General features: G+C 48.4%; 1 protein-coding gene and 1 long non-coding RNA gene across 5 annotated transcripts in view; one reads left to right on the forward strand and one right to left on the reverse strand.

Annotated features, from left to right (window-relative positions):
- The first annotated feature begins 204 nt into the window (after positions 1 to 204).
- The window catches only part of KIF21B (kinesin family member 21B), a 98,522-nt gene continuing 85,960 nt past the window's right edge, over positions 205 to 12,766 (forward strand). For all 4 annotated transcript variants that reach the window (XR_007774746.1, XR_007774747.1, XM_050956071.1 and 1 more), the window contains exon 1: positions 205 to 415. Coding sequence is in view for 2 of the 4 variants with exons in the window: in XM_050956071.1 (XP_050812028.1) it covers positions 375 to 415 (41 nt within the window). In the remaining 2 variants the exon portion in view is untranslated. The remainder of the gene's footprint in view (positions 416 to 12,766) is intronic.
- On the reverse strand, positions 10,464 to 12,357 carry LOC127052656 (uncharacterized). The gene is made up of 3 exons (XR_007774792.1): positions 12,343 to 12,357; positions 11,202 to 11,326; positions 10,464 to 10,851 (listed from the first exon to the last, which is right to left on the reverse strand). It is a non-coding gene; the product is annotated as an uncharacterized LOC127052656 (long non-coding RNA).

Consider the following 12,766-nt stretch of genomic DNA (forward strand, 5'->3'; position numbering starts at 1 on the left):
TAGCGGCAGGGTGGGTGTGTCACACGCCCAGTCCTTTAAAGCCGGCCCGGCCCCGCCCTCCCCAGAGCGGATTGGCCCGGCTCCACGCTCCGCAGCTGGGTTGGCCCCGGCGCTCGGCTCAGTTTCAGGCGCCGCCGCTTGTCAGTTTCACGGCGGAGCTTGCGCCCGGCTCAGCATCTCTCCGCTGGGGCGGATGGAGCAGCGCCCTGCTCAGCCCCGCGCGGCCCGAGCTCAGCATGATCTCGCCCCCTGCAGCCGCCGCACACAACCCCTGGCTGCGCCCGTCCCTAGCTGAACCGGAGCGGCTCCGACCCCGGGACCCCCTGCTCCGCTTGCAAGACACGCCGCGGCTGGGGTGGTGAGAGGCCGCGGGCATGGCGGCCCCCGGGGACTGCTGCGTCCAGGTAGCGGTGAGGTAAGCAGCCGCGGTGCGGGGCTGGCGCCGAGAAGTGGGGTGATGGGTGGGCAGGGGACGGACAAAGGTACCTGGTAGTGCTCCAGCCCCTTCTGCGGGCTCGCCCCTTTCTCCTGCTGCTGCTGTTTCATGGGCTTAAACAAAGGTGCAAAATTCTTGTGAGGGCTGCATGGGGGCTGGGGTGCAGATCAATACTGGTCTGTTGTGTGCCTTGCACTGGGGGTGGGTTGTGTAAGCTTTATCTGGTGTCTGGCTAGGCAGTGATCGGTATGGGGGCTGTGCGCCTCCACAGCTCGACATTGTTCTGGTTTTTGCCTAGAGGATTGTGTGTGTTGTCTAGGATGTGTGTTTCTGATGCACAGATCAATATTGTTCTGTCTTCTGAGAAAACACTGGGCTGCTCTCTGCCTCTCTCAATCCGGAGGCGCTGACCATTCTAAAAGATAACCAGTGAGGAAATCCTGTATTTCACACACTAGCCTAGCTGTTTGCTGGGTTTCCTCTCCGACTTGCGTGTCCTTGTTATATTTTTGTAGCCAAACAAAGCCCTGGGTTGTACAACGAAAGAGCTGCCTGTTTCCCTGAGGGCTGGATGACCCCCTTTATCTCCATCCACCAAAACTCCGTTTCCTGGTCTGACAGTTTGGCGGGGGGGGGGGTTGTTTTTTGTTTTGTTTTGTTTGGCAGGAGCTGCTCCTTTTTGTAATAATTTGGTGACTCTCCTCTTCCCTGGGTCTGAGTGACCTTCTGGAGGTGGGGGAGAACATCCCAAATGTCATTGTTGAATGTCAATACTGCTTTACCTTGTTCTCCCCTGTGGGTTTCCGCTTTGCAGCTTTCACTCCTCAAATTGCTTGTTTCATGGCCATTTTGTGCGTGTTAAATGCAATCAGTGACAAATGTGGCTGCAGCAGTCCCTTTATCTGCCCCGAAGGTGCGACTCTCCTGCTTCAGTGGGAAGGTTGGAGACAGTGCATCATTTCAGCATCCTTTGTGCTTCCTCCTGGCCCGGGAACAATAGGGAAGAGATTTTGCATTTGATTTTTTTTTAATAAGAGATCCGTAAAAGGCACCTACATTGTTTGCAGTTAATGGGATTATTGTGAACTGTGCTGGGTGGCTCTAGGTGGTGTTAAGGTGAACAGGGCATTAGGGGAGAAACTGCGGCAAGATTTCTAGTAAGGTATCGGCACTGGGTCTCAAGGAGGATTGCAGAGCCCTTGTCAAATTCGGGGTTTCTTTGTTGAAGCTGCCAGGCCGGGTGTATTCTGAGTGCAGCCACTAGGATCCTGAAGCTGTTTGTCATTTTCATTGCTACTCGTTGCCAAGACAGGAGGGGTGAGTGAGGGAGGGGAGACCCCACTGTATAAGTGCATTTTATTGAGGTACCATGTGGAAAGCACGCCAGAGCTGATGCTCCACGGGGAGACCAGCACTGGGGCAGGTGGGAGGGGATGCAAGTCCTTTGCAGTCTGAGCTGCTGTCCCGGTGTGGACAATGAGCTCTGACTGCTGGCCCTGGGCAGCACTTCCCCTTCTGCTCCATCTGCACAGAGGTGACCACCTGCCCCATGCTGAGTGGTCACCAAACCCGAGAGCCAGGCTGATGGATCACCCTGTTCAAGTGACCCTGGCCTGGATTCTCTTAAAACCCCAGTGCTGTCACGCTTGCACTAAAACCACCGAGGGTCCTGGGGGTCTAATTGAGGCAGGATTGGAAGCCCTGTTATTTAAACCTAGTGTTTCTGGGGAGTTGGTCTCCATAGAAATTCTCTGAAATATAGTCCAGCTGAATCAGTTTTGAATCTGATTGGGCCAGGCTGTGTAGACAGGGTCCAATAGTGTCTCCAAATCCTTGTCCCTGCCTTGGTTATAGTGGTAACCTCTCTGTTTTCCATTGTCTCTTGTGATGGGGGTGAGTGGTGGGTTCTCTGCCCTCAGGGAGTGCTGCAGACCCCTCTGGGAGATGGCTGGCAGCTAATGCTAGACTGATGATGCAAGAGACTATTTTAAATGCAGCATTTTAAATGCAGTGTGTCTGAGAAATGGCCATCAACGGGAACTGCCCTGCACCCCAGCTCACCCAGATCTCCTGTGTTTTTACCTGGGAGGCAACTCTTCCCTCCTGCTAGCTCAGGAGAGGATGAACCTAGTGGCCCTGATTCTGAGCTAGCTTGAGCTGGTGTAAATCTGGAGTGGAGTCAATGAGAACCCCTTAAGTGGAGCGGCCCAAGCCCCTGACATCAGGGGGAGGGCCGGGTATTGCTGGGGGAGACCTTGTTTGCTCTGGGATCTTAAATCAGGTAACCTGCACTGTTACTGTGTTGCACGGGTTTAAATGGTCTCCCCTGGGCAGTTGCACTGGTACCCTTACACTCCCATGTGTGCCTGAGCCCAGAGGTCTCCCACTGGTCAGAGACCAACCCGTCATTCATCTTGCATTTCTTTCAGGACACATCCTCTAACAAAAGCTCCCAATCTGGGCTGTTGGGAGCTCCCCTTTTCAGAGGTGAAAGGATGGCTGTCGCCCTGGAGGAGGAGTATTGTGGGCCTTTATAATCGGCTGTGTCCTGCTCCCAGCTAATCCCCATTAGCCTGTGTCTACTAGAGGGGTTATTTTAATTCTCAGGCTCACATGGGGGCATTGCTGGTGGGTGGCTTTTGAAACCCCTCAGTGGCCCAAGGGTGTGCAGAAGGGCCGGGGGTGTGTGTGTGTATGTGTGAGCTCTGCTGGTTCTCAGTCTAATCCTTACCCAGTCTGCCCTGTGCTCCATTGTCTTTAGAGATGAGCCTCTCCTAGTTCCAGATATTGGTTCAGGGGCGAGGCTATTTGCAGCTGATCTGGCCAATGAAAGCTGGTTTTGGGGGGGTGAGCGGGGTGCATGCATTGGAAGCTGAAGGTGAATTGGCAGGATAAAGGAGGGGATTTAGAAATAAACTGTAATGATGAGGCCAGTGGTGGCTAATGGGACAGCAAGGCAGGATTGCAGCACTGTACCGGAACAGTGCAGACAGGTTCCCGAACACCGGCCTGGGCCATGGAAGGTCCTAGCCACTTTCTGGCTGATACCAACACAGAGCTAGGACTGAGGTTTCAATGTGTTGGGGGGAAGGCTGTCCAACTCCCCTGCAAACTGTGCTAGGCACTTGGAAATCTGTAGCGCATTATCTACTAAGACCCAGACAGACACTAATGACTCTGTGCCCTGGGGGGTGGAGTGTTGAGAGCTTTATCCCCATTTTCAATCAGACTGGGATCACAGCCCTCGGAATGATACTAAACCTCCCTTCTCCAGCCAGCAGGGAGCAGCTGGACTCTGGCACGCCCCCCTCTGTGCATGAACGAGGGCCTGTGTGTGCAGAAGTGGGGAGTCGCATCTCTGCAGCGTGATCCAATCTGGGAGGTTCTGGCTCCCTGGAAAGCAGAGGGGTTTGAAAAACTGCCTTTGGCATGGGAAGGAAGGGGGTGCAATGGCCAGAGGTTCTACCCTCCCTCTTAGCCCATGGATGCACAAAGTCAAAATTCGCCCAGCCAATGGCTCATCAGGCTGCAATCAAGGCAGGTCAGTTTCATAGCTCTGGCAAGAGAACCATGTGGCCAGCATCCCGTCCAGCTGCCCCCCCCTGCCCCAATGGATCAGGTACCCGGTATGCAGCTGGGTGAACTGCAGGTGGCCTTTCAGGGTGAGATCAAGCGAGACTCGAACCCATTACCTTCAGGACTTGCAGCTGAGCATTCAGACCCTGCACTTCAGTCCATGGATCCACCCTGACCCAGAATTCACAGGGATCTTTGGCGTACCCCTGGCTTCTACTGTGCAGCAAAAACCCTTCAAAAAAACCAAACAAACAACACCTGATCCAGATCAAAGAGCCCAGCCTGCAAAAGCAACAGGGAGAGAGACGAGTTTGTTACATGGATGCACTTTACGCATCAAAGCAAAATCCAGCTAAGATAGTGGTGCTTTCTTGAATGGCTGCTGGTTCCAGGTGCAGACATGCCAGCAAGGTGTGCTGGGGTGTTCTTTTATTACCTCCGTATGACAGGCAGTGATGTGGCCAGCTTCTGTTCATGTAGCTGAGCTGGCCCTGTTGGCTCCCCAGCTCGCTGCTTATCCAGATACCTTTTTAATCTCCTCTCATGATAACGCAAGCGAAAACCCCTCCTTTCTGTTTAAACTGCCCAAGGGCTGGACTGCCTGCTGTTCTGCTGCAGAGATGGAGCCAGGCCTGTCCTGCAAACTTGAGGGCAGAAGGGTGAGCAAACCATGGGGTTTAGGCTCCTTTTTTGGTTCATCTAATGACGTGCAGTAGGAGGAAGGCCTATAAGCTGCTAGTTTTTGCTTTTGTTGACTGTTTTCCTGTTTCTTTTACCGCTGAGAGTCAGGTTGTCTCTCTTCCCTGGATGACTCTGTGTGTGACCGCAGAACGACTAGGCTTATGATATCACAAGTCCCAAGGACTCACTGGTCATCATCAGCAAACCACCAGGAGCCTGCCCTCGGAACAGGGCTAGCGGTGCGGCCGCTGGTGGACAGACTCCAGGCCCCACTGGGCTCATGGGAGCAGACCCAGGCTCATGGGAGCAGACCCAGGCTCATGGGAGCAGACCCAGGCTCCCTCTCCCATGGTCAGGCCGGCCCTCCAGGCTTGTTTGTGTCAATAGAGGATGCCCCCAGGTCCAGGAAGCAGATCCACATGGGGCTGGTGTGATGGAGTCCACTGAGTGCTGTTGTTTCTTTGTGTGCCCTGGGTTTGGTGTGTGTTTGTGTGGGGGGGGGGTGTCTGGGGAGGCCAGGCAGGGGATTTGACCCTCCCAGAGCTGCTTTGGGGTACGGGAGTCCTTCACAAAAGCACCTTTGCTGCATGTCAAAGAACTTTCAAATATTAAAAAAAAAAAAACCAAAAAACTACCCCCAAAGTCCCTAGCCCAGCATTTCCTGCAGCAGCTGAGCGTGCCCGAGAAGGGCCAGGAAATGGAGCTTGTGAAATTGGGGAAGGAAGTCGAGTCAGATTTCAAGTTTATTTAAACCCTGCAACCTCCAGACCTCAGGCACTCTTCTAAACACACTGCTGAAACACGCAGCCTTCCCCTAACTGGGCTGCTGAATCGCTCGTGGCCAGGCCAAGTGCCTGTTATCCCCACAGCTGCTGGGGCTGCACTCCCCTGCCCTGTCAGGTGGGAAGGGTGCACACCCCCTACAGCCACAAGGACTGGCTCTGGTTTGAATTTGCCACTAGCTTTGCAGGTGGGGTGGAGAGAGATGTATAGCCAGAGGGAACAGCCTGGGTCTTGCGTGGGTGCATAGAATCATAGAAGATTAAGGTTGGAAGAGACCTCAGGTGGTCATCTAGTCCCACCCCCTGCTCAAAGCAGAACAGACCCCAACTAAATCATCCCAGCCAGGGCTCTGTCAAGCCGGGCCTTAAAAACCTCTAAGGATGGAGATTCCACCACCTCCCTAGGGAACCCATTCCAGTGCTTCACCACCCTCCTAGTGAAATAGTGTTTCCTAATATCCAACCTAGACCTCCTCCACTGCAATTTGAGACCACTGTAGAGTGCACCAGGCTGCAGTCTCTCGGCCAGCTCCTCCAGGGCCTCTCACTGCACTTTGCCACTCACTAGCTCAGTCTTGCACGTCCATTCAGAGCCCCAGGAAATCACCCTCCTAGTGAAATAGTTTTTCCTGATATCCAACCTAGACCTCCCACACTGCAACTTGAGACCATTGTTCCTTGTTCTGTCATCTGCTACCACGGAGAACAGCCAAGCTCTATTCTCTTTAGAACCTCCCTTCAGGTAGTTGAAGGCTGCTATCAAATCCCCCCTCACTCTTCTCTTCTGCAGACTAAATAAGCCCAGTTCTCTCAGTCTCTCCTCATAAGTCATGTGCCCCAGCACCCTGATCATTTTTCTTGTCTTCCACTGGACTCTCTCCAATTTGTCCACATCCTTTCTGTAGTGGGGAGCTGAAAACTGGATCCAATATTCTATTCAGCACTGGTGAGGTCACATCTAGAGGGCAATAATCACTTCCCTCAATCTGCTGGCAGTGCTCCTATGAATGCAGCCCAATATGCTGTTAGCCTTCTTGACAACAAGGGCACACTGCTGACTCGTATCCAGCTTCTCGTCCACTGTATTCCCAGATCTTTTTCTGCAGAACTGCTGCTTAGCCAGTTGGTCCCTAGCCTGTAGCAGTGCATGGGAGTCTTCCCTCCTAAGTGCAGGACCATGCACTTGTCTTCGTTGAACCTCATGAGATTTCTGTTGGCCCAATCTGTCTAGGTCACTCTGGACCCTATCCCTACCCTGCAGTGTATCTACCTCTCCCCCTAGATTAGTGTCATCCTCAAACTTGCTGAGGGTGCAAGCCATCCCATCATCCAGATCATTAATGAAGATATTGAACAAAACTGGCCTCAGGACCGATTTCTGGGGCACTCCACTTGATACCAGCTGCCAACTAGACATCGAGCTGTTGATCACTACCTGTTGGGCCCGATGATCTAGCCAGTTTTCTATCCACCTTATAATCCATTAATCCAATCCATACTTCTTTAACTTGCTGGCAAGAATACTGTGGGAAACAGTATCAAAAGCTTTGCTAAAGTCAAGATATATCACATCCACCACTTTCCCCATGTCCACACAGCCAGTTATCTCCTCATAGAAGGCAATCAGGTTGGTTAGGCATGACTTGCCCTAGGTGAATCCATGCTGACTGTTCCTGATCACTTTCCTCTCCTTTAAGTGCTTCAGAATTGATTCCTTGAGGACCTGCTCCATGATTTTTCCAGGGACTGAGGTGAGGCTGACTGGCCTGTAGTTCCCCAGATCCTCCTCCTTTCCTTTTTTATAGATGGGCACTACAGTAGCCTTTTCCCAGTCATCCGGGACCTCCCACAATCACCATGAGTTTTCAAAGATAATGGCCAATGGCTCTGCAACTGCATCAGCCAACTCCCTCAGCACCCTCGGATGCAGCGCATCTGGCCCCATGGACTTGTGCATGTCCAACTTTTCTAAATAATCCTTAACCTGTTCTTTCACCACTGAGGGCTGCTCACCTACTCCCCATGCTGTGCTGCCCAGTGCAGCAGTCTGGGAGATGACCTTGTCTGTGAAGACTGAGGCAAAAAAATCATTGAGTACTTTAGCTCTTTCCACATCCTCTGTCACTAGGTTGCTTCCCCCATTCAGTAAGGGTCCCAGATTTTCCCTGACCACCTTCTTGTTGCTAACATAGCTGAAGAAACCCTTCTTGTTACTCTTCACATCCCTTGCTAGCTGCAACTCCAGTTGTGCTTTGACCTTCCTGATTACACCCCTGCATGCTCAAGCAATATTTTTATACTCCTCCCTAGTCATCTGTCCAAGTTTCCACATTTTGTAAGCTTCCTTTGTGTTTAAGCTCACCAAAGATTTCTCTGTTAAGCCAAGCTGGTCGCCTGCCATATTTGCTATTCTTTCTGTGCATAGGGATGGTTTGTTCCTACGCCCTCAATAAAGTTTCTTTAAAATATAGCCAGCTCTCCTGCACTCCTTTCCCCCTCATATAAGCGTACGAGGGGATCCTACCCATCAGTTCCCTGAGGGAGTCAAAATCTGCTTTTCTGAAGTCCAGGGTCCATATTCTGCTGCTCTCCTTTCTGCCTTGTGCTATGATCCTGAACTCGACCATCTCATGGTCACTGCCTCCCAGGTTCCCATCCACTTTTGCTTCCCCTACTAATTCTTCCTTGTTTGTGAGCAGCTGGTCAAAAGGAGCATGGCCCTTAGTTGGTTCCTCTGGCACTTGCACCAGGAAGTTGTCCCCAACACTCTCCAAAAACTTCCTGGATTGTCTGTGCCCTGCTGTATTGTTTGCCCAGTAGATGTCAGGATGATTGAAGTCCCCCATGAGAACCAGGGACTGTGATCTGGAAACTTCTGTTAGTTGTCCGAAGAAAGCTTCATCCTCCTGGTCTGGTGGTCTATAGCAGACGCTCACCATGACATGACCCTTGTTGCTCTCGCCTCTAAACTTAACCCAAAGACTCTCAACAGGCTTTTCTCCAGTTTCATACTGGAGCTCTGAGCAATCATACTGCTCTCTTACATACAGTGCTACACCTCTGCCTTTTCTGCCCTGCCTGTCCTTCCTGAACAGTTTATACCCATCCCTGACAGTGCTCCAGTCACATGAGTTACCCCACCAAGTCTCTATTATTACAATCCCATCATATAGTTCCTTGACTGTGCCTGGACTTCCAGTTCATCCTGCTTCTTTCCCAGGCTTCTTGCGTTCTTGTGCAGGCACCTAAGTAGCCAATTGCCCTGTTCCTCAGTATGAATCAGGAAGCCTCCCCTGTTGTACCCTCCTCCTTGTGTTTCCTCCCAGTATTCCACTTCCCCACTTTCCTCAGAGCTTAGGTCTCCATACTCCAGTGAACCTAGTATAAAACCCTCCTCATTAGGTTAGCAAGCCTGCCTGCGAAGATGCTCTTCGCTCTCTTCATTAGTGGATCCCATCTCCTCTTCTTCTTCCTGGAACAAAATCCCAGGGTTGAAGAATCCAAAGTCCTCTCTCCAACACCACCTGTGTAACCATGCATTTACCTCCACAGTTCGATCATCTCTACCTGGGCCCTTTCCTCCAACAGAGTTCATGCGGATTGCAGCCCATCCCGCTGGCCCTAGGTGATGCTGAGCAAGAGCCAGGGCTGTGCTGAGAACATATGTCCCCTTGGAGCAGAGTTGCTGGGGGAAGGGAGCAGAAGCACTGCCAGGCCTGCTCAGGATGCAGCATTAGCATCTCTGCTGTCAAACAGGTGGTGCTAACGTTACCAGCAGAGATCGGCTGTGAGGTGCAGGGGGAGAGGATTAGGGTCTGGGCTTGGCTGTCTGAGATCTCCTATGAGGCTGACTGGCAAACCAAAGAGGTTCTTGGCTTTTCAAGGCAGCAGAGGAGGAGTTGAATCCAGTTCCAGCTCCACTTACTGCCATTCTGGTGCAAGTGGCAGAATGAGAATTGGCCAACTGCTGTGTTAGAAGGACCTTGCCACCAGGTGCCCCCAAGGCAGAGAAGATGATGACTTGGGATTGTGTGGGAGATGCCAGGCCAGGATCTTGGTCTTTGTGCTCGTTGTAGATGTTGGCATCTAGCATTTGTTTGGTTTGTTATAGGAAAAAAAGATTGAAACAGTTGAATAAATAATAATAATTTTATTTAAAGGAAGATGCCAGACCAGTATGAACACGGACACCAGTGATGATCCCAGGATTTTAAAACTGGGAGCAGTGGTGGAAACTAGCTTCTGAGTGAGTGATAACCCTTAGAGGATCCTAGCACTGGCATGTGTGGGCAAAGCCTCTTTCTGCGCGGATTCTCATAACCCTGGCCAAGGAGCGGCAGGCTGGGATCCCTGCTTCAGAGCCAGCCTTGGTGTGTTACCAGTGGAAAGCACCTGTATGTGAGGAGGGCTGTGGGAGTGCAGGGCGGGCGCTGACTGGAGCCTGGGGAGATGACCATGGTGGGACGCCCTAGTGACAAAGGGAGGCAAGTAGTAATAAGCTCGATAGTATTCATCACCATGCAATTTTGACAGGTTTCCACGCCCCTTTTAGGGCTTTTGTCCCGCCTTCCCACCCCCCGTTTTGGTTGGCGCTGTCGGCCATTTTGAAAAATGTGTGGTGTGTGTTTGACTAGGGGAAGTGTATTTAATATCAGGGTGGATTAAGAGAAAAGTTAAATAATATTGAAGACTAGGTTTATAAAGGGAATTTACTACGGCAAAACCTGTTTGTTAAGCACCGAATAAAAAAGCATTGAATGTATTCAATACCAATGTAGGTTAAGAAAAAAACATTATAAACTAAGTTTAAAAGGATAATTAAGTGAAGCAAAACCTGTTTTGTAAGGACATAAGCAAAAACTATAAGGAAATACTTAAAAAGTAGGTTTAAAAAAATTAACCAAGGCAAAGCCTGTTGGGGTGCCCTGGGTAAAAAAGGGATTGAAACTTTTGACTGCCAACATAGGTTATAAAAAGCTTTTAATATTATTAAGTAATATTAAAAACAATACAGCTAGGTTTAAAAGGGGAATTGACTGAAGCAAAACCTGTTAAGTAAGCACATGGCCAAAAAACTGTAAAGGGGTCCTAAGAAAAAGGCTTTTAAAAACATTAAAAACTAGGTTTAAAAGAAAATGTACTAAGGCAGTGTAATAAAAGTGAATAAAACGTATTAAAACTAGTCAATACCAATGTAGGTTAAGAAAAAACGAGGTTTAAAAGGAAAATTGACAAGAGAAAGCCTGTTCTGTAAGCACAGGGTAAAAACTCTATAAAAAAGTGGCTAAGAAAAATACAATAAAGCTCAGGGTAAAATTAAAAAATGTTTACCTTTGCAGTCTTTTTGTAAAACGAGGCAGCTTTTCTGGTTTAACCCTAGTAAATAAAACACATTAAAACTAGTGAATGCCAATGCAGGTTAAGAAAAAACGAGTTTTAAAAGGAAAATTGACCAAGGGAAAGCCTGTTTGGTAAGCCCGGGGTAAAAAAGCATTCAATATCAGTGTAGATTAATTAAAAAGAGCAAAGATAGAGAGCACGCGGCGGAATCAGAATGAGACAGAGAGAGAGAAGCAGGCAGAGTCTGTTTAGTAAGCACAGGGTAAAAAAGCATTCAGAATCAGGGCGGGTTACAAGACAAGAAAAGCGAGGAGAGAGTCCGCTTTGGAAAGAGCAACGATAGAGAGCACAGGGTAGGATTAAAGAGAAAGAGAGAGAATTGTTACCTTTGCCCGTCTTTCTGTAGAATGAGGGAGATTTCCTGCTTCTGACACTCTCCAGCTTGTTATCACCGCTTTTGGATCGGCCCAATCAGAGGTGGTTTTACAACAGCGTCATAGAATTCATTTTCCTGAACCAACCAATCCTAGTGTTTCAAGAGTTTAAGCAAGAGCCAGCCCCCTCCTTTGCCCCTCCCCTTCTCTCTCCCCCCGCCCTTTTAACTGTTTTTTCTTATCTAAAGAAACAGACCCCTAGCATTTTCCCGCCATGTAGCCCTTTTACAAAGAGTTTTTATAAAAGTTAAAACCATAAGCTTTTACTAATACACCATTTTTAAACACATGTTAAAATTACCTTAAGTTTTGCAAAGGAATAAAAAAAAACACCCCCTTTGTATGTGTTGTAATAAAAAGTATGCAGAAGCACCCTAGGTTTTTTAGTAACAGGCGGTATATATATTTTTTATTTTGTAAACCATTAAATTAGGAAGACAAAGAAGCAATGCGCCTGTTAGCAAAGCAGCCTCTGTGAGTTAGTGAATTAGAGATAAGAAGGCTGCTTCTTTTTCGTGCTTTTTAACAAACAGAAGTTACAATTACATTAAGTTTTGCAAAAGGATAAGGACTCGAAAAAAACAATTTTTTGTATGTGTTGTAATAAAAAATTATACAGAAGCACCCTAGGTTTTTTAGTAACAGGCGGTTTATATATCCCTTATTTTGTAAACCAGTAAATTAAAAAGACAAAGAAGCAAAGCGCCCGTTAGCTAAGCAGTTTTTGTGAGTTAGTGGATTAGAGAAAAGATTGCTTTTTTTACTATTTAACAAATAAAAGTGAAAAGGAAACCTGCAGACCCATAGCCTTTGTTTAGGCACAGGTGTTTTAATAACAGGTAAGTGTGCAAAAACAGTTTAGGGCTATAAAACTAACGTGTTGTAACAAAAAAAGGTTTGTTTTTTTTTAATTTTAGGCTAATGCGAACCATTTTAAAGTAAAAACAGCAGGCTTTTGCAGCAGAGCGGCTGTCAGCAAAAGCAGCCTCTGTAAGTCAGTAAATTAAAAATAAAAAGAACAAAACATAAGAAGGTCTTCTTTTAAAGCAAAAACTAGCCAGATCAGGTATTAAAATCATACTAACTTACTTACTATTAAAACTAAGCTTTTTAACCATTAAAGTTTAAAAGCTAAAGTGTGTAGCCAAAAACCTTCCCGCCTTTTTTAAAAAACCGACTAAGACAACCACCCCCCCCCCCCCTTCCCCCTCCCCCCTCCCCCCTCCTCCCGCCCTTATCTAAACAGCCAGAGCCTTCGGCTTTTTTTTAACCCTGTAACAAAAGCTATATACCGTTTTAAAATGTGTTTTTAAAGTAATACCTAATTTTTTTAACTTATTAACAATGTAAAATAAGTTTTGTAAAAGTTTAACGTGGTTTATTTTTAAATTAGCACATTTTAAAGTAAAAACAGCAGGCTTTTGGCAGCAGGAGCGGCTGTCAGCAAAAGCAGCCTCTGTAAGTCAGTAAATTAAAAATAAAAAGAACAAAACATAAGAAGGTTTCTTTTAAAGCAA

Source organism: Gopherus flavomarginatus, chromosome 5, assembly GCF_025201925.1.
Source record: "Gopherus flavomarginatus isolate rGopFla2 chromosome 5, rGopFla2.mat.asm, whole genome shotgun sequence".
Taxonomy (NCBI): Eukaryota; Metazoa; Chordata; order Testudines; family Testudinidae; genus Gopherus; species Gopherus flavomarginatus.